The sequence below is a fragment of the Rhincodon typus genome, chromosome 3, assembly GCF_021869965.1.
Source record: "Rhincodon typus isolate 14 chromosome 3, sRhiTyp1.1, whole genome shotgun sequence".
NCBI classification, from domain to species: domain Eukaryota; kingdom Metazoa; phylum Chordata; class Chondrichthyes; order Orectolobiformes; family Rhincodontidae; genus Rhincodon; species Rhincodon typus.
Window position 1 is genome coordinate 8,515,056 of NC_063334.1, and position 26,454 is coordinate 8,541,509.

The window sequence follows — 26,454 nt, forward strand, 5'->3', positions numbered from 1 at the left end:
TTTCCTGCTTCACTGATGCTGCCTGGCCTGCTGTGTTCCTCCAGCTCCACACTGTGTAATCTCTGACTCCAGCACCGGCAGGTCTTACTATCTCAGTATGAGCTTATTTACTGATTGTAAGAATAGAAAAACAGATGGAAGATTTTAGTTGATTTCAGGGAAACTTTTTGGTGTACTTTTACAAGAAACACAAAGGTGAATATATAGATACAGCAAGCAATTAGGAAAGTAACTGGCATGTTGGCCTTTCCTCAAGAAGATTAAATCACAAATCTTACTTCACATGTACAATGCTTTGAGACCACATCTGTAGTATTGTGTGCTGTTTTGATCTCAGTATTTCTGGAAGGATGTTTTTGCCTCCAAGATAGTACAGCAGATGTTGACTGGATTGATTTTTGGTATGAGAAAATTGTCCTGTCTTTAGAGGCTGAGTAACTTGGACCAACACACCCAGAAGTTTAGAATGAGAGGTACATAACAAGATTCTGAAGGGAGTGAAAAGCTGGATGCCTGAATGTTGTTCTCCTGGGAAATAGGCACTATCTCAGGATAAGTGATTGATCATTTAAGATTGACACAGGGGAGTTCTTCATTCAAAGAGATATAAATCTTTGGAATTCTGTTTGGTTTCATTAGGAGCAAGGAGATCTTGCTACATCTTTATAAAACATTGCTTAGGATACAGATGAAATACTGTGTGCAGTTTTGGTCACCACACTATCAGCAGGACATGATTGCACTGGAAACAGTGCAGAGGAGATTCACCAGGATGTTGCCTGGAATGGAAAGTCTCAGCTATGAGGAGAGACTGGACAGGTTTTGTTTGTTTTCCTTGGAGTAGAAGAGGATGACGGGGGAGATCTAATTTGAGGTATTGAAAGAGGCACAGACAGGTTAGGTTGTGAGAATCTTTTCGCCATGGCAGACATGTCTAAAGACGAGAGGGCATAAGTTTCAAGTGAGGAGTAAGTTGTTTAGAGGAGAGCTAGGAATTTTTTTTCACCGAGAGTGGTAGAAATATGGAGTGTGTTGCCTGAGAGTGTGGTCGAGGTAAGTACTGTCTCAACATTTTAGTAAAGTTTTATATCACATGGGATTCAGGGTGGGCTTGCCAATTGGATACAAAACTGGCTTGATGGTAGGAGACAGAGGGTGATGATGGAAGGTTGAATATCAGACTGGAGGCCTGAGGCCTGTGACCTGTGGTGTTCCACAGGGATTGGTACTGGATCCACTTTTGTCAGTGATATAAATGATTTGGATGAGAATATGAGGCATGGTTAGTAAGTTTGTAGATGACACCAAAATTGGTTGTATAGTGGACAGTGAAGAAGGTTATCTAAGATTACAAGGAGATCTTGATCAATTGGGTCAATGGGCTGAGGAGTGACAGGTGGATCTGTATGATTCTATGACTATGACTCAAAGCAATTGATAAGCACTTAAAATGCGAGGGCTTAGTAGGCTATGGATCAAATGCAGGTAAATGAGATTAGTGTAGTTTGGTGTTTATTATCTGGCATATGCATGATGGGCCAAAGGACCTATTTCTGCACTGTGTAATTCTATAGAGAGTTGTGGATGCTCTATTGTTGAGCATTTTCAAGATTACTATTGACTTTTTTTTAATCGTTCAGGGAATCAAGTGGTTAGAAGCAGGTGGGAAAGTGAAGCTGAGGTAGAGAAATTGTCATGATCGTATGGAATAGAAGTGCAGGGCTTAATGAGCTGACTGACCTACTTATCTTCTATTTTAATATCCATGAGAGAATTGCCCTGTTGGTTAATTGGCCATAGACAGATATGGTTGTTGATTTCAATTTGGCAGTTCAACTGACCTATGTTATCTAAATAAAGACAAAATACTGCACTTGCTGGAAATCTGAAACAAACACAGAATAATGGAGAAACTGTGGAGAGAGAAAGAATTAATGTTTTGAGTCTGGTACAAAGAAGTGTCATACCAGACTCAGCATTAACTCTGTTTCTCTCTCCACAGTTGCTACCAGACCTCCTGATTTTCTCTAGCATTCTCAATGTTATCTGAACTTCAAAAAAAAATTATTAAAATTAAATTGTCACAAATGTTTTCTGTAAAAAAAAAAATCTCCCTTCTTGGTTTGTGGAACTTAATGTTAATAACAGTTAACTTTTCTGTTGAAACAAAACAATTGGTCTCGATCTGGGCTCTCGTTCCTAATGCTCCTTATTTGTGCCCTTCACAACAGACAACTTCTTTAGCAAGGTTATGTTTTCTATAAACTGAAACTAAACCTTTATACTTTTAAAAAATATGGGCTCCACAGACAACCAAGCCAAAGAAATTTTATTGCATAGAAGTAAGATTTCATCACGTCTTGCATCATTTCAGAAAACTTAATTTGTGTGTTAAGTCAGGTTTCTTTTATAAAATTGAATGGAGAAGCAAGTAAGGTCTGTGAGATGTTATGCAGCAGCTCAATTACCAAGGTCCCCAGAACTATAGTAGTATCCTGGCAGAATTTGGGGAAATGCATTGTTATCTCCACTTAATGCATTTTTACCTTTAACTTAATAGGCTCATTTTCTGTAGAAAATTTGGCCATAAATCATACCTTTTGTTAAGAAACTAATAATATATAATGTATTACATACCATAAAACTAGCATTAGCGTTTAACAGCATCTTCAAATCATGCATGATTTAGAATTGCTTAAATGGCAAAAGACAACATTGTCTCCTAAAAAGCTCCAGTGTAGAAAACACAAGGCCAACAACCAAACTCAGAAACAAATACTTTTATACTGCTGGCTTTGCTCAGGCTTAGTCCTTCTAAGTATATAACCTGGTCATGGTTGTGCTTTAACACCTGGCTTTCTCTTTTTGACAAGCCAAGTGTTCCACAAAAAATCTGTAGACCAAGAAAGTGGTGTGATACTTTTCTAAGTAGTGCCAGAGAGATCTTTGTTACTGTCTAAGTTATTTGCATTCTTGCCTTTTCCAATATTTGCATGGCCGACCTTCAAACTTTTACCTTGCTCAAACAAAACTCTGCATAGTGGTAATTTAATTTGCGCCAAGTCTTGTTCACCTGGCACCCAAACTAGATTCCTGTCTGATAATGCTTTAATGTTAATTTTCCTCATCCTTTTCATAGGAAGAGGAGTAGGCCAATTGTGCTTCTTGTTCTTATTTTCCCATTCCGTGAAATAATGATTGATCTGCTTTAAGCCAGTTGCTTAAGAAAGTTCCAAATTTCTTCTTCCATCCACACATTGAAATGTTTCTTCACTTCTTCTCAAAGATCTGGTTCTAAGATGATGATCTCAACCAGTGAAATTAGTCTCTCTCCATCTGCCTTACCTGCTTCCATTGATAGCATGAAAGTTTAAATAAAATCATCCCTTACTCTTGTACACAGGAAAATACAAACCAAATATGTGTGATCATTCTATGTAATTTAATTCTTGGAGTCCTGGATTATTCTGGTAAATTTATACTGCATTACCTCCAAGGCCAATATATCCTTCCCAAGATTTGGTGTCTTGAATTGTTCCCTATTCCAGTTATGGTCTAATAAGGACTTTGTGTATGTTTTGAATGGCTTCTACCCCCTTTGTTTTAGTCCTTTTAGGTATATATTCCAGAATTCTGTTAATTAATTTAATAATAATCTATATATCTCCATGAAATTTTAATAATCTATGTACCTGGAATCCCAAGTCTCTTTGGATCTCCACTGTTTCTAATTTTCTCACCATTTTAAAAGTACTCGAATCTGTCCTTTTTAGCTTTAACATGGATGATCACAGACTTACCTACATTGAAACTTGTTTGCAAGATTTTTGCCCATTCAATTAATTGTTAATATCATTGTAATTTTATGCTTCCAAATACCCTGCATACAGTGCTTGATTGTAATCATCCATCACCGTTCAGAACTGGATGTGGCAGGACTGCGGAGCTTTGATCTGTTGGTTGTGGAATCATTTAACTCTGTGCTTGTAGCATGATGCTTCCATTGTTTAGTACAGTCTCCTAAAATTTTATTCTCTTGATTATCCAAAAGCACAACTAATAAAACAGAATAATAGAAATGTTTTCAAACCCATTTATTTGAGGAACAGCACTTTTGAAAGATAATGTGAAAGAAAAGTTAGGCCCCAATAATGGGAAGCATTAGTGCACTTTCTGAACTGCAATAAGTACTGTATTGAATGTGTAGCACAGAAAATGGTGGTTAAAAATCACCTTCCCAATAAAACAATTTTTGACTCCAAATCAGATTTTTTTTCTTTGTTCATTCACTGGATGGGGGCCAGGATTTATTGCCCATCCCTAAATACCCAGGGGGCAGATACGAGTCAACCATATTGCTGTGTGTCTGGTCTCGCATGTAGGGCAGACCAGGTAAGGATGGCAGTTTCCTTCCCTAAAGGACATTAGTGAACCAGGTGGGTTTTTCCTGACAATCAGCAATGGATTCATGATCATCATTAGACTCTTAATTTCAGATATTTATTGAATTCAAATTCCACCATCTGCCGTGGCGGGATTCGAACCCAGATCCCAAGAACATTACCTGGGTCTCTGGATTAACAGTCCAGCGATAATAACATTAGGCCATTGCCTCCCCTTAAGATATCAGAAATGATTACCAGAAGCTTCGTAAATGAAGTGTATGTTTTAAGAAGCAACTATAAAAGAGGGAGAGGGGTGTTTCTGGAGAGATTTCTAGATGTTAGCATGGAAGTATCTGAAATCATGTGTGACAACAGTGGACCTTTTGAAATCAGGGTGCAAAACTCACCACCATCAGCTTGGTAAATGCTGACAGCTTGTAGGATTGGAAGAGGTTACAGAGATAGGGAGGGACAAGGTCTTGGAGGCATCTGATGCTGATTTATGGATTTGTAAAGGATAACTCATGCTTTATGAATTTGATTGAATTTTCAGAAGAGTTGACTAAAGTTGTGGACTGGGAAATGTCTATGTTTGTTATTTATATTGACTTCCAGAAGCCATTTGACAAGGTCCCTCATAAGACTATATCAGCTAAAGTTGAATATCTTGGAGTTGATGGAAATTGGTGTGTAAGAAGAGCCGGAGAATAAGAACATTGGAAAGATTGTTACTAGTAGTGTTGCAGAAGGCTGTGTTTGGGCCTCAACCAGGGGAGGTGGTTGTAATGCTACTGGATAAGTAATCCAGACCTCTAGGCTGATGTCCCTGAGACATGAGTTCAACTTCTACCATGGCAACTGGTGAGATCTGAATTCAGTAAAACTGAGGAATTTAAAAAAAAAAGTTAATCATTAATCATTGTTGATTGTCGTAAAGGGCATTGGTGAACCAGATGGAATTTTAAGGAAGAAATCTCATGTTTTTAGCTTGTCCAGCCTACACAAGACTCGGACACTTGGCAATGTGGTTGACTCTTAACTGCTGTCTGGGCAATTGGGGATGGACAGTAAATGCAGGCATATCCCATGAAAGAATAAAGAAGACTATTCATTAGCAACTTGGATGACGGGGAGAAAACAATAAATCCAGGTTTGCCGATGACATGAAGGCAGTGCCATCCAAACCCATGACCTCTGTCAGCTAGGACGAGAACCTGAGGTTCACACTCACGTTGTGTACCACTCTGAGTCCGAACTATATCGCCATTCTTTCTCTGTCACTGGATCGAAATCCTTGAACTCTGTCTGTAATGGCAATCTATACACGGACTACAGTGCTTCAAAAAGCTGCTCAGCAGCATCCTTTCTAAAGAATAAATGCTGGCCTTGAAGTGATGCTTGCACCTCGAGGGGAAAATAGTTTTAAAAAAGGAAATCAAAGGACTAGCAAAAGTTGTAATAAATTTTATAGATTACTGCTTTGACCTTAACTGCAGTATTTTGTCCACAGTCAAGGCCATGGAGAATGCAGGGAAGAGTTCTGAAATTAAACCAGAGGTGCATTACCTCAGTAGTATGGATAAAGTTGAGTTTGTTCTCTATTGAACAAATATCATTAAGGGGAGATTTAATGCAGGTGCGAAAATTATGAAGATACAATTTCATGATACTGTAGTCATTGAGTCATACAGCATGGAAATAGACCTTTTGGTTCAACTCGTCCATGCCGACTAATTTCCCAAAACCAAACAAGCCCCACTTTCCTATGTTTGACTCATATCCCTCTAAACCTTTCCTTTTCATGTACCTGTCCAAACATCTTACAGTTTTAACTGTACCTGCATCTACCACTTCCTTTGGCAATTCATTCCACATTCACAAACCACCCTCAGTGTGAAAAAGTTGCCCCTCAGGTCCCTTTTTAAATCTTTCTCCTCTCACTGTAAAAATATGTCCCCAGTTTTGAACTCTCCCGCCTATGGAAAAGGCCTTTTCTATTCACCTTATCTATGCCTCTCATGATTTTATAAACCTCTATAAGGTCACCCCTCAACTTCCTTTGCTCTAGTGGAAAAAAATGTGTCCCAGCCTATCCTTGTAGTTCAAACCCTCCAGTCTCAGCAACATCCGGGTAAATCTTTTCTGAACCCTCTCCAATTTAATATCATTCCTACAGCAGGTGGCAAAAGAACTAATGGGAAGGTAAGATTTTGGTTACAAATTACTTGTTATGAAATGCAGTCCCAGAAAGGGACTGGAAGCAGATTAGTAAATTTTAAAAGGGAATTAGATGTACCTCATAAATTGAATGGCTCTTTCAAAGAGCTAACACAGGCACAATAGAATGAATAGGCTCACTCTGCTCAATGAGTCTAAATGTTGTCAGTTGTAGTTTGGATACATTGAGCGCTTGGTTACCACCAGGTTTTACTTTATCACAATTCTCCAGAAAGGACCAGCAACTTTTACTTAACAAATTATCATTTAAGAAGTTATTCCTTTTACAAGGTAGTCTTTTAAAAAAACACTCCTTAAGAAATTTCTGAAGAAGGGTCTCGACCCGAAATGTCAGCTTTCCTGCTCCTCTGATGCTGCTTGACCTGCTGTGTTCATCCAGCTGTACACCTTGTTATCTCCTTAAGAACTGTTCGTTCTTTTGTATGGTTACTATGTTATTCTCATTAACTATTTTACAGACAAACCTTGAATGCAAGTGAAACACCTGCAGTTTTAAACAGCGAACGTGTGACCAACAAACAAAGGGATTGTCTTGCTGATCGTGCTGTGTCATCCACCTCATTAACTGGAAAACAGAAGAATGAACAAATACCACAGTTTCTTAATACCTTTGGGATAAAGTGAGTAATGATACCTTCAATAACCAAATCTTATTACAGTATCAGTATGATTTTAAATATTTACCATATGATCTAATAATAAATAAGCAAAGCCTTAGTTTAATTAGCATGCAACCATGTTTATAAACCTATAACAACATATGGCTTCCAACTTGTGTTGATTCCTCTAGCGAGAACAGTGTGTTTCAATTTTTAAGTCTACAGCCATTTATCATTTCATGAGCTCTGGAACCTTTTCTACATTGAAGAGCTAAATTATATTGGAATTGAGAAATCACAGAACGTACTGGCAAAGTATTTTTAAAAATAATCCGCTTACAAAAATTATTCTAAGACTGTTGTAACATGCTCTGTGTTAAAAATGTCATAACTTTGAGATTTACCTCAACTGAAACTGAAGTAACAAAAGCATCATGATCATTCCCTGAAAATTTCTTTGGTATTTGGGGGAATGAAGATGAAAACATTTATTTTAAAAAAATGCATCTTATTCTTCAGCAATCCAACCTTCACTTATAGTTGTAAGTTTTTGTAATTTATGTGGCTTGTCCTGTTAGGTTTTTGGTCAATAGTAAGCCTCAGGATCTTGATAGTGGGGATGGTTATGTAGTTGAATATTGAGAGAAGGTGGTTAAATTCCCTTTTGTTGGAGACTGTCATTACCTGGCACTTGTGTAATACGCATGTTACTTGCTCCTTACCAGCCAAAACCTGAACATTGTCTATACCTTACTGCATGTGAAATCCAGAATACTTCAGTATTTTAAGAGTCATCAAACACTACATTCTTCAGCAAACATTCCCACTTCTGAATTTGTGATGGAGGAAAGATTATTGATGAAGCGGCAAGAAATGGTTAGCCTAGGACCCCACCCTGAGCACATGTCCTGGAGTTGAGATGATTGGCCTGCAGCAACCGTCACAACTTTTCTTTCCAATTGGCTGGGGTGAATGTAACAAATTCAGAAGGTTGGCAGTAGACACTTAAATACTTAACCTAAAAATACCCTTCCTCGGCCATTTGAAAATGGTAAGAGAGCATTTATCAAATTTTAACATTACTGACCACAGTTATGCATGTGCTTTGGCATTATGCCAACCAATATTCCTTACACTAGAATAGAAATTGATAATTTTTCAAAACATGTTCTTCATAGGCCAGCTGTTTCCGTGTTACCACAACCAAAGCAAGATATTTGCACAGGTACAGCACCTGTCCATGAATTTGAGTTTGAATTGGAAGAGGAGGAGAGCTTCTGTTTTGAATCATGGATTACAATACCAAAGAAAGCTATAAACCAGAACCCAGCTGAACAGGAGAAGAAATCTGCCTCGCCTGCAAAGAAAACAAAAAAGGAGAGAATACAGAAGACGGAACCAAAAAGAAAAGTAGCCGTTCAATTAAAAAAGAAAATTGATGAAAAACAATTTAAAAACAAAAATAAACAATCAAATAATGAAAATCAACCAAAATACTCTGGGAAAAGATCTACACGTCGATTGAAAAATAATAAAATTGTTGTTAATTCTGAGAGAGAGGAACAAGAAATACAAAATGTATCCTTATCACAATCTGAATACTTGCCATCTCCCAAACTAAAAAAAGAAAGAAAAAAACAAGGAAGAACAAGAAAAAAATCGATAGGCAAGTCTGGCAGAGTTGAAGGTCAAAAGGAGTTACAGGATTTGTGTGTTAAGCATAATGAAAACAGAAATGATAAGTCATGCCTGGCTGAACAAGATGTGACTCCTTCTAAGAGACTCTTGAAGTCTGAAAACTCAGTAAATTTGCCTGGGTTCCATAACTATGAAAAAAAATCAGACCAAACTTCATTTGCAAACTCGCAAATTCAAAGCCGAAAGAAAATGAAGAAAAGACAAGGACAAAAACCAGCAGGTAACTTCTTAAATTTTTCTGTTTGTCTTTCCTGTAATGATATGGATCACTTGTTAATTTGTATAAATAAAACTGAAAAGTGCATATTGTGATCTAATAGTTAACTGCTGAGACTTCAGTCACCAGAGGCAATATCAGTAAGGTTACTGTTAGGTATGTAAGTTGTTAGTGGGTGGGTTGATGTTAAATGGCTAATCAGAATTTGAAATAGTTAGCAAGTATTGAGTGCAGTATAAGAAAGAGGGCAGTTGTGCCTTCTATGTTTCAGATGATAGCCAAATTGTGCTTCTTCATGTGGGTTCAGCTGGAATTATGTGCAACTCTTGGGAAGATACAATTAGTTTGCGAGAAAACATTTGGAAGTGTTATTGCTAAAACCTATAATTGGAGAATGGATCTTGCATATGCATGTTTGAGGGAAGAATTTGTATATTCAAAGTATGTTCAAATTAAAATAAGCCTTTCGTAGCCTAATTTCTGTATTCTGCATGTCTACTCTCTCATGTTCAGTATATTCAGATTTAATTTTGTTAAAAATGCAAGGCCAGCCAATTAGGTTTCTCTGAAATTCGATATAATCTTTGGTACATTTTATTTTTTTGCCACATTTCAGCATAGTTGGTCTACTTATTTAATCTCAAATTGTTATATTACCTCTATACAGGTATTTCTGCTATGATGTGTTTCGTTAACGCCAATTGACTGTAATGCAATTGATGGGTAGTGCGTGTTGTTTGGATAATGCAAACTTTTTACTGTGCAGTATAGCGATTTTCTATAGTGATTTCCCAATAACGTAATTTTCTACAGTGTGACTTTCTCTTGCGTGAGGTCGCACAAAAACATAACTATCGTGTAATAGGAGAACTACCTGTACACTTTATTTTTTTAATTATTAATTCATGGGATGTGAATATTGCTGGTAAGCCCAAAATTTATTGCAATTAAAAAGGTAGTGGTGAATCACCTTTTTGAACTTCTGCAATCCTGTCCTTAAGGTGAAAGTACACTCTCGACCTTTTAAAGAGGGAGTTCAGGATTTTGACCAAAATAGATTTCCAAATCTGGATGGTGTGTAATATTGGGGCTATTTGCAGGTACTGATGTTAATGTGAACCTGCTGCCCTTGTCTTTTTAGGTAGTAGAAGAAGGGGTGGCAAATAGCTGCAGTGCATCTTCTAAATGGTACACAGCAGATACAGCATGCCATTGGTGGATAAATGAATGTTTAAGGTGGTGAATAGGTGTCAAATAACTGTCCTGCGTTGTCTTGAATGGTGTTGAGCTTCGTTTCCACTTTTAACTCGTATGGAGGAACAGTCATTGAAGCAGCCGAAGGGGATTGGGCACAGGATGCTAACCAGAAGAACTTCTGCAGTGAATACTTAGGGCTGAGATGGTTTGCCTCCAATCATCACACCCATCTTCCTTTGTTTTAGATATGACTCCAACCAGTGGAGAGCTTTCCCTCCTCATTCCCATTGCCAAACTTGATCAACTGCTGCCTTGATGTCAAGGGCAATCTTGCCTGCATTTGGCCTATATTCAGCCAAACATTCCTTATTCAAGTACTCATCCAGGTGTGTTTTTAAACATTGTAACCGTACCTGCATCCACCATTCTGTCTGATAGTTCATTCCACACGAGCCCCTCTTTGTGTGAAAAAGTTGTCCGTCATGTCTTTTTTAAATCTTTCTCCTTTCACCTTACAAATATGCCCCCTAGTTTTGAATTCCCCCAACCTAGGGAAAAGACCTTTGCTATTCATCATATCTCTGCCACTCACCATTTTATAAACCTCTACGGTCACCCCTCAACCTCCTACAGTCAAAAAAATACCAGCCTATTCAGGCTATGTTTCATAACTCATAACCTCCATTCCCAGCAACATCCTGTTAAATCATTTCTTAAACCCTCTCCAGTTTAGTAATATCCTTCCTATAACAGGGCGATCAGAACTGCACACAGTACTCCAGAAGAGGCTGCGCCAATGTCCTGTACAACCTCAACATAACATTCCAACTCCTATACTCAAAGGTCTGAGCAATGAAGGCAAGCATGCTAAATGCCTTTTTAACCAATCTGTCTACCTGTGATGCAAACTTCAAAGAATTATGTTCCTGAAACCTTAGGTCTCTGTTCTACAACACTACACAGGACCCTACCATTAGTTATATAGGTCCTGTCCTTGTTTGTTTCACCAAAATGCAATACCTCGCATTTATTCAAATTAAACTCCATTCGCCACTTCTCAGCCTGTTGACCCTATTGATCAAGATCTCTTTATAATCTTCGATAACCTTCTTCACTGTCCGCTATACCACCAATTTTGGTGTCATCCGCAAACTTACTAACCATGCCTTCTATATTCTTGTCCAAATCATTTATATAAATGACAAACAAAAGTGGACCCAGTACCGATCCCAGTGGAATACTGCTGGTCACAGTTCTCCAGTCTGTGAAACAACCCTCTCCTGACATCAAACCTATTTTGTATCCAATTGGTAAGCTCACCCTGAATCCCATGTGACCTAACTTTACTAATCAGTCTTCGATGTGGAACCTTATCGAAGGCTTTAATGCTGAAAATGAGATTCTCACCTCAGGTCTAGAATTTAGCTCTTTTTCCATGTTTGGACCAAGTCTGTAATAAAGTAATGTTGTCTTGAATGAATCTAAGCGGAGCATCAGTGGTTATTGGTAAATTTAAGTTTTCTTGGGAGAGATGGTGTTAATAATCCAGAAGATTATCTAAATGCTCTTTATAGCAGTTCAAATTCTAGTACTGCAGTTGGTGGAATTTAAATTCCGTGACTAAGTCTGGAAATGAAAGCTAGTCTTAGTAATGGTGACCATAAAATTAGCATCAGCCATTGTACATGTCCATCTGGTTCACAAATATCTTTTGTGGAAGTAAATCTCCCATCCTAACCTGGTCTTGCCTACATGTGACTCCAGATCTACAGCAACGTGGTTGATTCATAACTGTCTTCTGAAACGGCCTTGCATGCTACCTAGTTCAAAGGCAATTAGGGATAGATGACAAATACTGGCCTTACCAGCAGCACTCACATGCCACAACAATATAAAGGAGAACATAACACCATTGATGGCCTCGTCCAACGTTTTGCTGATTAATGAGATTAAACTGATCCGATGCTAAATGACCTGATTATGTTGTGGTGTTGTATTTTTTTGTGGAGAGGACATCCCTGTGCACTTTCTTGTGTCAAATAGATGCCAATGTTATGGATGCACTGGAATAACTTGTCCAAAGGGAAGACTAGTTCTGGTGCACAAGCCTTCACTAATTTGTCAAGGCCCACTGCTGTGTCTAGTGCGTTTAACTGTTTCCTGCTATTGTTTGGAGTGGAAATAAAAGATCTGCTGAACTCTACATTTTGTATTTGAGTGTATTGTTCATATAGCCAAGTTGAATTGATTGACTTTTCAATCATCTATATACAGTAAAGATCACATTATGCAACACTATAATAACTGGAATCTCCATTATACCCTGATGTCTTCAAATGATATGAACCTTAAAAATTTTTGACTTTCCAGTGAGGATGATAGTCTCAATTTGGAACTGTTTATTAATGTTTTTCTTGTTTGTGCTTCTTTCCCCTTGAGCCAATAGGATGTGTGGCTGAGCTAGTCACAAAATGCAACAATACATTTCCACTCCAGCCAGAAAAATGAGGGACAGGAGCAGCTCAACGTGACAAGTGCAGAGCAGTATTTGTTTACATTGTCACCTGTCTCTTTCTCTTTCATCAACAGCAATTTGGTTATTAAATGCTCAACTAAGCTTTATGAAGAGTGTCTGTTGTCTATAATATTCAGCTCATCCATGCGACAGCATCACTACTTCAGAACAATGCATATCTTTTCCATCTTTGTCACAGCTGTCATTGGAACAATATCTCTTTGATATGTTGATTGGATTGCAACCAAGCCAATTTTGCTATACAGGCATACCTGTATTAAAACTTTGAATGTCCATTTGAAATTTTGACAGCGCTGTTGCAAATTTTCTTTGAGGAAATATTGCTATAGGCACGTAAATGGGCAAGTATAGGTGGAGAGAACCTGGAGTGTTTTTTTTTAAAACAGGAGCTGAAATTTGAAATTCAAAGTGCTCAAAATAGAATTCCAGAAGAAACTTTGCAGCTAAGTTTTCAAGATTAAGGATAAAAATGCTGTCACCTATTGCCTCAATGCTAACAATAATTACTAATCTGGTATTACAACATCTTGCAATACTATCAGAATTACTAATTCCATGATCCAGAGACAAAAAGTAGAATGCGCTTTATTTGGAGAAGTTTGAGATAAAGCCAGAATTCCCATATACCTTTAAAACCTTTCTCAACCTATTTTGCTACTTTAATTGATTTTTGGAAATATAGCCCCAGTCCCTGTCTGCTTGTGCCATCTTTGCACTGTATCCAGTATCCTGACCTTTTGGAAAATTGCCCAAAGTAAGTCCTAATACACAATAAGCAGGACCAATTCAACCCAGCCAATTACTACCCCATCACTTTACTCTCAGTCATCAGTAAAACAATGGTGTCATCAACAGTGCTATCAAGCTGCACTTCCATAGCAATAACCTTCTGGGCCTTAGTTTGGCTTACGCCAGGTCCACTGAACTCTTGACCTCATTACAGCCTTGTTCCAAACATGGAATGCCAGAGGTGAGGTAAGAGTGACTGCCCTTGACGTCAAGGTCACATTTGACTGATTGGGCATAAGGAGTTCTAGCAAAATCAGATTCAGTGGGAATCTGGGGAAACTACCTGCCGGATGGAGTCATATCTGGCCCAAAGTAAGATGATTGTGGAGGTTGGAGTTCTGTTGTCTCAGTTTATGTCTGCAGGAGTTTCTCAGGGTAATATCCTTGGCCCAACCATATTCAACTCCTTCATCAACGACCTTTCCTCCACCGTAAGGTCAGAGGTGAGGTGTTTGCTGATGACTACACAATGTTCACCATTCATGACTCCTCACTACTGAAGTAGTCCATGTTCAAGTGCGACAAGACCGAAGCAATATCCAGGCTTAGGCTTAAAAGTGGCAAGTTATATTTGTACCACACAAGTGTCAGGTAATAACCATCTCCAATAAGAGAGAATCTAACTAACACCCCTTAACATTCAGTGGCACCAACATCAAGGGATTCCTTTGATAACATCCTGAGGGTTACCATTGACCGGAAACTGAATTGGATTAGCCAAAATATATATGGTGTCTACAAAACCATAAGCAGGTCAGGGGCTAGGAATCTTGCAGCAAGTAACTTTCCTCTTGACTTTCCAAAGCCTTTCTACCACCTACAAGGAACAAGTCAGGACTGTGATGGAATGCACCCCACTTGGCTGGATGACTGCAGCTCCAATAACACTTGAAGCTTAACACCATCCAGTGCAAAGGAGCCTGCTTGATTTGCACCACTTTGGCAAACATTTACTCCCTCAACCGCAGCCACTTGGTAGCAGCAGTATGTACAAGACGCACTGCAAAAATTCACCAAAGCTCCTTGAAGAACACCTTCCAAATCTACAAACTACCATCTGGAAGGACAAGGGCAACAGATACATGGGAACACCACCACCTGCCAGTTTCCCTCCAAGCCACTCACCATGGAGACTTAGAAATAAATTTCCATTCAGAGAGTTGTACAGCATAGAAAGTGATTCCCTTCGGATCACCATGTTGATGCCGACCAACAAATACCAAACTGCACTAATCCTGTTTCCTTCAATGTCACTGGGTCAAAATCCTGGAACTCCTCCCTAATATCAGTCTGTCTACTGAAAATGGACTTCAGTGGTTTAAGATGAAAGTTCACTGCCATCTTCTTAAGAACAACTAGGAATTGAGAATGAATGCCAACCCAGCCTACAACGCCCACATATTGCGAATGAAGTTTTGAAAAATTAACTCTTCCTCATTCTTCCTGTGGAAATATATCACTTCAAACATCTGTGTATTAAGTTTAACCTACATTTCCACTCATTCTATCTGCGTGATTATTTCACTATCCTCGTCATAGTTCAAACTTCCACGTTGTGTGTTATTAGCATATTTTGAAATTGTGCCCTGGGCGCACAAATCGAGGTTATTAATACAGATTGGGAAACATAATTGTCTTAATACCAATCCCTGGGGGAGCTCACTATTTACGTTTTGTCTGGATTGAAATACAATCATTCTTCACCACTTTATTTTCTGTTACTCAGTCAAAATTATATTCATGCTGCTGCTGTCTCGTTTGGTCTATGGGCTTCACCTTTGCTGACAAGCATGTTACATGGCTTGTATGAGAAGCCTTTTGAAAGTACACTTATACCACGTCAACATGATTATCATCATCAACCTTCAAAGCCTCTATTTGTATTAGCTAAATATCATTTTGATGGCTTTCCTTAATTATTACACATTATGCAAGTGACTGTTAAATATGCCCCAGATTATTGTCTCTAAAAGCATTCACACCATCGAGGATAAAATGCCTGGCTTCTGGTTGCTGAATTTATTCTTGCACCCATTTTTGAATAGAGCTGCAACATTCTCAATTCTTTAGCTCTCTGGCACCATCCATATATCATAGAATCCCTACACCATTCAGCCCATCAAGTACACTCTGACCCTCTGAAGAGCATCCCACCTAAACCCCCCCTCCCCCCTCCAATCCACGTAACCCTGCACTCCCCATGGCTACACATTCTTGGATGCTATGGCAATTTACCAAGGCCAATCCACCTAACCTGCACATCTCTGGACTGTGGGAGGAAACCACAGTACCCAGAGGAAACCCACGCAGACACTGGGAGAATGTCTGCATGGAGTTTGCACAGTCTCCCTTGGATGGATTGAATCCAGGTCCCAGGCACTGTGAGGCAGCAGTTCTAACCATTGAGCCACCATACCGCCCTTAAGATGTGTATCTAGAGAGGTTTGGAAGATTCTGGCTGATAGCTCCACATTTTTCTTCCCTAGTTCTCCAACCTTTTTAATACCTCCTTTACCAAATTTTAGCACGTACAGTGCCTCAACCTTCTACTGACTTTGACAGCACCTCCATTCTTGGTTAAGGCAGATGTCAAGTACTACTTTAATATCTGAGCCTCCATGTGTAAATTCTCTTTATGGTCTGTTTTTGACCCTGGTCATCCTTTTGCTATTTATATGGCTGTTGGAGACTTCTACTTTTCCTTTTAGTTTTTTTTTTAGGAGTTTCATACTCTGCCTTTTGCTTTCACTTTTTTTAAACTAATTCTCTGAACTTTCTATATCGAGCCTTGTTCTCATTTGCTTCTTCAATCTGACATCCTTCATATATGCCATTTTCTACTTCTTTGTACACTTTCATTATCCAGAGAGCTGTTTTTATTGTTTTGTGGAATGTGGGGGACATAGTGATGTAGTGATAATGTCACTAGCCTAGTAATCCAAAGATTGAGACTGATACTCTGGGTACATGGATTTGAATGCCATGGAATTTAAATTCAATTCATAAATCTGAATATTAATCAAGTGTCATTAATGGTGTCCATGACAAATATCAACATCTGTTTTAACAATCCTGTCTGGTTCCCTAATATCCTTTTTCAGGAGAAATGTTTGACTGGGTTGGCCTATGTGTGACTCCAGGCCCACAGTAATGTAGTCCACTCTTAACTGTCTTTTGAAATGGGTGACCCTCAGTTTGAGGGTAATTAAAGATGACACTGGCAGTATAATAAAAACTCTTTTCTTTCTCTCTGCTCCTCACATCATTACGATCCCAATCTGCAATAGGATGATTAAAATTCCCAATCACAATTACTCTATTGTTTTTGTAGTTTTGCAGATTTGTTCCCCTATATCTTTCCTATCAGTTCATGGCCTATAGAATACACCTGGCACTATAATAGTATCTCTATTGTTTCTTAGCTACAACCAGATAGATTTTATTCCTGAATTTCTCCAGAACTATGATATTCTCTTTGAACAAACTGCCAATTCTGTCTTTACTTCTCTATCTTTCCTGAATCAGGAATATTTCATATCCAGCCCTGCACATTTTTGAGCCACATGTCTGTAATTGCCACATACCGATCAAGGCAGGGTTCGATAATCACTGAGAATGCTGGAGAATCTCGGCAGGTCTGACAGCATCTGTGGCAAAAGAAGTAGATTTAATACTTCAAGTCCAGTATAACTCTTCTTCAAAACTTAGAGTCCTACCAGATTCAAAAAAAAGTCCTCTCTCCACAGATGTTGCCAAACTTGCTCAGTTTCTCTAGCATTCTGTTTGTCTGCATCTGCAGTAGTTTGCCTTTATTTGAGAGTTCAGTAATCATTTTGCATATATTGAATGGTATGGGTTTAACTGGCAGGCAAAACAAATCGGAGTGCATGCACCTGTTGTCATCTTTGCCCAGTTATAGCACTTTTGCATCTTATTCCGGAGGACTCCGCGTTTGTGTGGAGCTAGTTTAATTCTGCATTGCAATATAATCAGAGGTCCAGTTTGTCAAACCAAACGTCAAACCAAAGTTTAGATCTGACTAGTATCTGATGTATATTAAATTTCCCCATTCTTTGAAGAAGTGGGTGTTTTACAAGCTGACAAATGTTACTTCTTCACCTGTTGCCACCAGATAAATGCACTGAATATTTCATGTTTCTACTGCGATAACTGTCACCATTGTCTCAATATCATTTACTTCAAAACTCACTAATTATGTGAATTAGTGCCAGAGTCAGGGATAGCCTTGAAGACCGGGATAAATTCAGAATCTAGCAAATCAGAGTCACAGGACTAAAATGATAATAAAGGCCAAGAAAATTAACCTTGAGGGCTAACTACCAAGGAATATAAAAACTGACAATAAGAGCTCCTTAAAATTTATGAAAGGGAGAGATAGAGGTCAAAGTGATCATAGGGCTCTTAGAAAATGAATCTGGGTTGACAGTTTCGGGGAACAAGGAATGGCAGAAGAGTTAAGCAGATTTTTCATCAATCTTTTTACAGTGGAATATACTTCAAACATCCCATTAATACTAAAGTATACAGAGAATCACTAAAGAAGTAGCGTTAAACAAACTAATGGAGGCTAAAGACAGATAAGTCCTCCTGCCCTGATGGTCTGCATCCTAGGATCTTAAAACAAGTAGCTGCAGATGGTGGATGCATTGCTTGTAATTTTCCAAAAAACCTTGGATTATGGTGAATTACAGAGGATTGGAAACTGTAAATGTGACACCCCTATTCAAAAGGAACAAGGCAAAATGTGGGTAACTAGTCTGATTAGCCTGACATCTATCGGAAAAGTGTTGGATTCAATTACTAAGGAAGAAATAAAACATTTGGAAAATCATAACCCAATCAAGCAGATTCAGCATGGCTTTGTGAAAGTGAAATCATGTCTGACTAAATTATTAGAGTTTTCTTGAGGAAGTCTCAACTGGAGTGGATAGAGTGGGATCAGGAGATGTGTTGGTTTTTGGACTTCCAGAAGGCATTTGACAAGGTACCTCAAAAGGTCAAGTTGTAAGATAAGAACCCACAGTGTTGGAAGCACTTTATTGACAAGGATGGAGAATTGGCTAATGGGCAGGAAACGAGTGGGGATAAGAGTTTCTTTTTCACGTTGGTGACCCATGACCAGTGGCGGTCCACAGGGATCAGTGCTGGGACCACAGTTGTTTACTGTATATATGTTAATGATTTGGAAGGAGGAAGTGATTATACTGAAGCCAGATTTGCAGACAACAAAAGCAGGTTGTGAGAGGGATACAAACAGTTGAGAGGTATTGATAAGTTAAATAATTGGTCAGTAAGTTGGCAAATGAAGTATAATATGGGAAAATGTGAAGTTATTCACTTTGGAAGGTAAAACAAAAGAACAGAATTTATTTAAGTGGAGGAAAACTGCTGAAAATTGTAATACAAAGGGACTTGTGGCTTGTCAATGAAGCACAGAAAACTAGCACACAGGTGCAGCAGGTAATCAGAAAGGCTAATGGAATGTTAGCCCTTATTTCAAGGGAGAAGTCTTACTGCAACTGTACGAGATGCTGGTGAGACATTTGCAGAGGACTGTGAGCAGTTTTGGTTCCCTTGTTTAAGGAAATATCATTTCATTGGATGCAGTTCAGAGAAGGCTTACTAGGACAATGCCTAGCATGGAGGGATTGTCTTTAAAAGCAAAGGCTAAAAAGGTTGGGACTCTATCCATTAGAGTTTAGAAGAGTGAGAGATGATCTCATTGAAGCATATAGGATTTCTGAAGGAGCTTAATGCTGAGAGGACATTTCCCATCGGAGAATCTAAGACCAGAGGGCATGGTTTCAGAATTAAGGGGAGCTGGGTTAAGACTGAGATGAGGAGGAATTTCTTCCGACGGTTGTGTGTCTTTAAAAAATCTTACCACAAGAGAGCTGTGGGGGCAGAGTCCTTGTGGTTTAGTTGTGGATTTATGAGTTAAGCATTGGGTCTATTAAATACTTTGGAATTAGACTTTGCCTTTAATAGTCTAACGTTTCCTGAATACTTTCTAATTTCGTTGGACCTCCCCAAATTCTCCAGGGTCTTTCTGAGGGTTCCAGACGTAAAGGCATTGCCTAGTGGAAAATTTAGTGACATTTCCTTTGGAATAAGGTGCAATAGAAATGACGCATTGCAGGGTGTGCATGCACAACTACAATCCATAGTGGAATAACGACTGTTTGACTAGCGAAAATCCAGGGCTATAATTTTACTTGCCCTAATGTCACCCTACCCAGAACAATGGTCAGGGATTTACAGAAGTTGAAGATTCCACAATTAAGAGTAGAAATTGGAAATTCTTCTCTCCAGCCAATACAAAGAAAAATTGAACTATGTAAATAGACAACTTCAAAGTGATGTGCAAAGGCATTTTGGTAATTCTGAAGTGTCTACGAGGAGAAAGACACTTCTACCTTGACACTGTATACCAATAATCCTAAAAAGTGCATTGTATGTAAATTTATTCAAGTAACAATCTGAAGTGATTGAAAACTTTACCAACTCGGAAGAAATGGTCCTGAAAAAAATCCTGACTCTTTATGTTGCAAATTTAGTTCAAAAGTATCAATCCGCAACCCAAGTGACGAAAAGTACACGTGCTAGCAGACAGTAAATGGGCGGGCTGTCAGTCAGAGTCCTCATTCTGTGAGGTTCAGACTGGAGCTTGGATTTGTAGTTGGATTTCCTTTTTTAAAGAAAATTTGTGAGAAGTTGTCTCTTTTCTGCTGTAACTAGCCTACTTCAATGTCTGGTAAGTGCAAACCTATCGAAGCAAAGTTGCTATTAGTTTTGCATTTTCTGCCCCTTCAAACGACCACGTGTATGAGCACATGTCCGAGGCCGTTATTTTGCCTTGAATTGTGTACATGATGCTTATGGATCCAAGGCACATGAAGCGCCACAAAGTGGGAAGGTCACTTACTAAGCTGATGGCGATCATTAATCTGGCTTCTGTAAGGTCGTCTTTTCTCTGCCAAATACGCCTCATGAGGTCAGACAAGCAGCATTTTGTCGAACTGGTAATGGACCGTTAAAATCTAGGTGTAGTATATTTGCTCGTGACTTGTAGGCTTTTTATCTTTTCTGCGTTTTCGTGCAAGTAAGATGTGATCGTGGAACTGTAACAATTTTTTAAGATAGGTCTTGTATTTATTAGCATTTTTAGCAATCTTTTGGAGGGGGGAGTGTTTTGTCGGTGTTTGCTGATTAAAAGATGTATTTAAACATCGTCAACCACAAAGGTGCATGGCAACTTGCACGTGCGTGCCTCAGTTTGTGTTGGTTTTCCCGCTTGCCGTGCAGTAGTCGGTAGGACGCTGGAATTTAAATAAAACACATGATCAAATTGTGGAATGTGATCTAGTTTGTAATAACTAGGATTTTGATTAATAATAGTTTTTTTAAAACACCCTGTTCAGAGATGTTATTACACATCTCTGGAGCAGATGGGACATGGATCCGGGCCAGGGGTTTGGGGATTCTAAGAACGAAAGGTGATCTTATTGAAACCTGCAAAACATTCAAAGGGAAAGAAAGGGTAAATGCAGGTAGTCTAAACCACCAGACACAAAAAGGGGGAAGGATTGTTTTATTCAGAATGTTGTGCATCTTTGGAGCCCTGTCTCCAAGGAGAAGCTTGGTTATTCAGCATGTTTGACAAATTTCAAAATAGTATTCTTAAAAGGATATGAAACTACAGCGGGGGAAAAAGACATCGAACTGTATGATCAGCTATGGTGGGCCAAACTAGGCAGGCTGAATGGCCTACTCCTGCTCCTGTGTTCCTCTGCAATTCCCACCATGAACTCTTAAGGTTACCATTGACCAGAAACCAAACTGAGCCAGCCATAGAAATAGAGACTACAAGAACAGATCAAAGGTTGGGAATTCTTGGCAATAACAGTCTATTTTTCTTTCTCCTCTCTTTCATCATACCTGTTCTTCTTTCTGTGTTTCTTCTGACTCATTCTTTACATTCCTAGCTGTGTTTTAGCTAATACCAGCTGTGACATTTCCAATTTCAGATTTCCTTTCTTCCAATTTTAAAAGTTGAACAATCTCTTGAAGCATCTTGTTGTTGCAAGAACTTGCTTTTACTTTTACCTTAAATTTATATGCTCTAATTTTAGCTTTAAAGATTTCAAAGAATCAAAGATTTCAAGTAATCTACTGTTATTATCTTCCACTTCCAGAAAACACTGAACAAAATTCAAAGCCATCATCAAATTCCATGCAGTGAACTTCACGAGAAAGTTGTTTTACGTCCAGAACCGCCCATATACTTGTAACTTTAAAAAGATAGACACCAATCCCTCTTAAATCCAGTGAACTCAAATTCTGGATGAGACCTCAATTGTTAAAATCCCAACTGATTTTATTACTGGAAAAGCCAGATCCCAGACTGATATCTTGCTTGATGGTTTTGTTTTTAATGAGCTGGCCTTGCACTGAAACACAATCACACAATGCTGCATGTCTGGCTTTAATGATAAAGCAGAGGTTTATTCTGCAAAAAAAATGCTATTTATATATAACACAATTTGAAAGATTTGTCAACACCCAGTAAAATACAATAACTTCTATCCCAGCACCAGCATGTTACAGTACTCAAAACAGCAGAGAAAGTTTGTTTCTGTCTCTCATCTTTAAGTTTAACTTAACTGTTTCTTTCCATTCCTAGTGTTGAGAATTTGGTAGCCTCTCCCTTGAATAGTTTCTCAATTCTGTTTAGACTTTCTCAGTTTAAAATACCCCTTCAAGGTTCGAGCTAAATACTTTTGCAAACTAAACCCTTTACTTTGAGGTAACTGTTGCCTAATTTCTCTGAACTAACACCTTTTTTTTCTAGGACCAACTGTTTCATACATCTAACTTCAACTAGGAGTTATGTGAACTGAAACCAAAAGGTGTCCAAGCTGTTGTTTTTTTTTCCCTAAACAAAGAGATATCAATTCCCGATTCGTCTAACTGAAAGCAACCTTGTGCTCCTCAGTGTTTATTCTGCCCACTCGTAAATGGAGACAAGTCCAATTGCTCCCTCCAGGGAGCCCAACTCCCGTACTGATTTTAAAAAAAAAAAGATTCAAGATTCAAAGAACGAAAGGTGATCTTATTGAAACCTGCAAAACATACAAAGGGAAAGAAAGGGTAAATGCAGGTAGTCTAAACCACCAGACACAAAAAGGGGGAAGGATTGTTTTATTCAGAATGTTGTGCATCTTTGGAACCTTGTCTCCAAGGAGAAGCTTGGTTATTCAGCATGTTTGACAAATTTCAAAATAGTATTCTTAAAAGGATATGGAAATACAGTGGGGGAAAAAGACATCGAACTGTATGATCAGCTATGGTGGGCCAAACTAGGCAGGCTGAATGGCCTAGAAATATTGACAATTTAATTGTTAAACTTCCTCAGACACAGGCCAAAACCCACATGCTACTAATTCAAACTCCAAATTCCTAAAATCAGTGATTTTAAAACATGTGTGTAGATCAACCACCTTGTATCACACTGTTGACACCACTGGACGAAAGAACTGAGGATTTTGCTGCTAAGTTTGCAGATGACACAAAGATAGGTGGAAAGACAGGTAGCATTGAGGAAGTGGAGAAGCTGCAGAAGGATTTGGACAGGTTTGGAGAGTGGGCAAAGAAGTGGCAGATGGGATGCAATGTGGGAAAGTGTGAAGTTCTGCACTTTTGTAGAAAGAACAGAGGCGTAGATTATTTCATAAACAGGGAAAGGCTTTGGAAAAGCTTGGAGGGGGCAGGCTAGCGCTGCAGCCTCATAACTCCGGTTTCCTCCCACAGTCCAAAGATGTACAGGTTTGGTGGTTCGGCCATGCTAAATTGCCCATAGTGACCAGGGGTATGCAGGCTAAGTGGATCAGCCGTGGGAAATGGATAGGGGGTGGGTCTGGGTGGAATGCTATTTGGAGGTTTGCTATGGACTCAATGGGCCAAATGGCCTACTTCCACACTGTAGGGATTCTGTGATTCCGAATCTGAAGCACAAAGGAACTTAAGAGTCCTAGTTTAGGATTCTGTTAAGGTTAACATTCATGTTCATTTGGCAGTTGGGAAGGCAAAGGCAATTTTAGCATTCATTTTGAGTGTACTAGAATAGAATAGTAGATATACAGCCTCAGCAATACAAGACTCTGGTCAAATCATATTTGGAATATTGTGAGCAGTTTTGGTCCTTGTATTTAAGGAAGGATGTGCTGGTGTTGGAGGGGGCGCAGATGTGGTTTACAGAAATAATCCTGAGGATGAAGGGCATGGCATGAAGAGCAGCTGAGGATTCTGAATCTGTATGTGATGGAGTTTAGACTGATGGGCAAGCTGATTGAAACTTCGAGAATACTGAGAGGCCTGGGTGGAGTGGTCATGAATAAGATGTTTTTGATAACAGGAGCGACTCGGACCTGAGGGTACAGCTTCAGAATAAAGGGATGATCCTTTGAACTGAAATAAGGAGGAATTTTTCAGCTGGAGGGTAGTGAATCTTTGGAACTTAGCCTTCACAGCCTTCTGTGGCAATAAGTCATTGAGTGTATTTCAGACAGAGAGAGATAAGTTCTCGATTAGGGGGATCAAGGATTACTGGGAGAAGGCAGATGAATAGGGTTGAGAAAGATATGAGCTGTGATCAAATAGTAGAGCAGACTTGAGGCCAGATTCTGTTCCTGTGTCTTATGGTATAGTACCCGATGCATTTGTGCCCAGAGAAACCATTTGAAGAGGCACATGCATTTGGTAATTTTGCAAAACACAGGCACCTAAAAGGCACTGATCTTAGTTGCTGTTCTTATCATTGTTTTTCACTTCATATTTAGCCACTTTGCTTGGAACGGCAGGTGATTTTAGTGCATTTTTAGTTTTGGGCTTTTGCATATGTGGCCTGTTTAACATCATTTCCATTTATGTTGATAGTTTTCTCTTTGCACCACAGAACTTCTGATTCAGGTCAGGTGGTCTTCAGCTCCAGGAGTGGTCACCCTAGTTATGAGATAAAGGGAGGAAGTTGTACAGCTGTACAAGGCCTAGCTAGGTCAGGCTGCACTCTGTACTGTTCTGAGTACAGCGTTTTAAAATTGCATTGCTGGTGTTGGAAGAAATGCAGCACAAATTTACTAAAATATTATCAGGATATTCTATTAATTTGAAGAGGAATTATCCAGAATACAAAGTTTATTTAGAACAAGGAGCAAAGAAAATTACAGCACAGGAACAGGCCCTTCGGCCCTCCAAGCCTGCGCCGATCCAGATCCTCTATCTAAACCTGTCGCCTATTTTCCAAGCATCTGTATCCCTCTGCTCCCTGCCCATTCATGTATCTGTCTAGATACATCTTAAATGATGCTATCGTGCCCACCTCTACCGCCTCCGCTGGCAACACGTTCCAGGCACCCACCACCCTCTGCGTAAAGAACTTTCCACACATATCTCCCTTAAACTTTTCCCCTCTCACCTTGAAATCGTGACCCCTAGTAATTGAGTCCCCCACTCTGGGGGAAAAAGCTTCTTGCTATCCACCCTGTCTATACCTTTCATGATTTTGTAGACCTCAATCAGGTCCCCCCTCAGCATCCGTCTTTCTAATGTAAATAATCCTAATCTACTCAACCTCTCTTCATAGCTAGCGCCCTCCATACCAGGCAACATCCTGGTGAACCTCCTCTGCACCCTCTCCAAAGCATCCACATCCTTTTGGTAATGTGGTGACCAGAACTGTACGCAGTATTCCAAATGTGGTCGAACCAAAGTCCTATACAATTGTAACATGACCTGCCAACTCTTGTACTCAGTACCCCGTCCGATGAATGAAAGCATGCCATTTGCCTTCTTGACCACTCTATCGATCTGCATTGCCACCTTCAGGGTACAATGGACCTGAACACCCCGATCACTCTGTGTATCAGTTTTCCCCAGGGCTTTTCCATTTACCGTATAGTTCGCTCTTGAATTGGATCTTCCAAAATGCATCACCTCACATTTACTGGTAGATCATAGTAATTGTCAGGGGTGATTTGAGGGTTTGTTGAAATTTGTTACCTGTTCTGTTGGAGGCTAAGTCTAGAATGGGACATAATCTTTAAAATCTGAGGCAGGCCATTCATAAGGGAAATTGGAAGCCACTTCCTCACGCTAGAAATTCTAAACTTAAAAAAAAAATCAATTCTAAGTCAACACTAACTTTGAATCTGAGATTGACTTTTGCTTCACAAGGATATGAAAGTATATAAATCCAAAGTTAGTGTGATGGATAAAGATATAGATCAGCTATGCTCTCAGTGAATGACAGATCAGGCTGATCTCCTTATTCCAAAGACTTGGGTGAATAATCTTGATGCAGAACTTTTGTTCCATGCTGCAGAACGGTTGCACTTGCCTAAGGTGCTGCCTTTCAGATGAGATTGCATCTACCTATTCAGGTGAATGTAGAAGATCCATGACACTATTTGATGAAGAAAGGGAGTCTAGTGTTTTGGGGCAATATTTTTCTGCAACCATCACTTAAACAAATTACCTTGTTGCTGTCTGAGAGAACTGGTATGAATAAATTAGATACCGATTTGATTTGATTTATTATTGTCACGTGTAGCAAGAGACAGTGAAAAGTATTGTAAAATACAAATGCAGGATATTGTATTACAGCTGTAGAGAAGGATCAGTTCTAATAAAGGAGAGGTCTGTTCATAAGTCTGATAACAACGGGGAAGGAGCTGTGCATGAATCTGTTGGTACAGGTTTTCAAACTTTTGTATCTTC

At 39.1% G+C, this 26,454-nt stretch overlaps 1 protein-coding gene across 2 annotated transcripts in view; it reads left to right on the forward strand.

Moving 5' to 3' along the window:
- LOC109914311 (centromere protein C) overlaps nt 1-26,454 on the forward strand; it is an 80,040-nt gene that overhangs the window by 35,772 nt on the left and 17,814 nt on the right. For both annotated transcript variants that reach the window (XM_048592404.1, XM_048592410.1), the window contains exons 8-9: nt 7,082-7,243; nt 8,401-9,140. In XM_048592404.1, the coding sequence (XP_048448361.1) occupies nt 7,082-7,243; nt 8,401-9,140 (902 nt within the window). The remainder of the gene's footprint in view (nt 1-7,081; nt 7,244-8,400; nt 9,141-26,454) is intronic.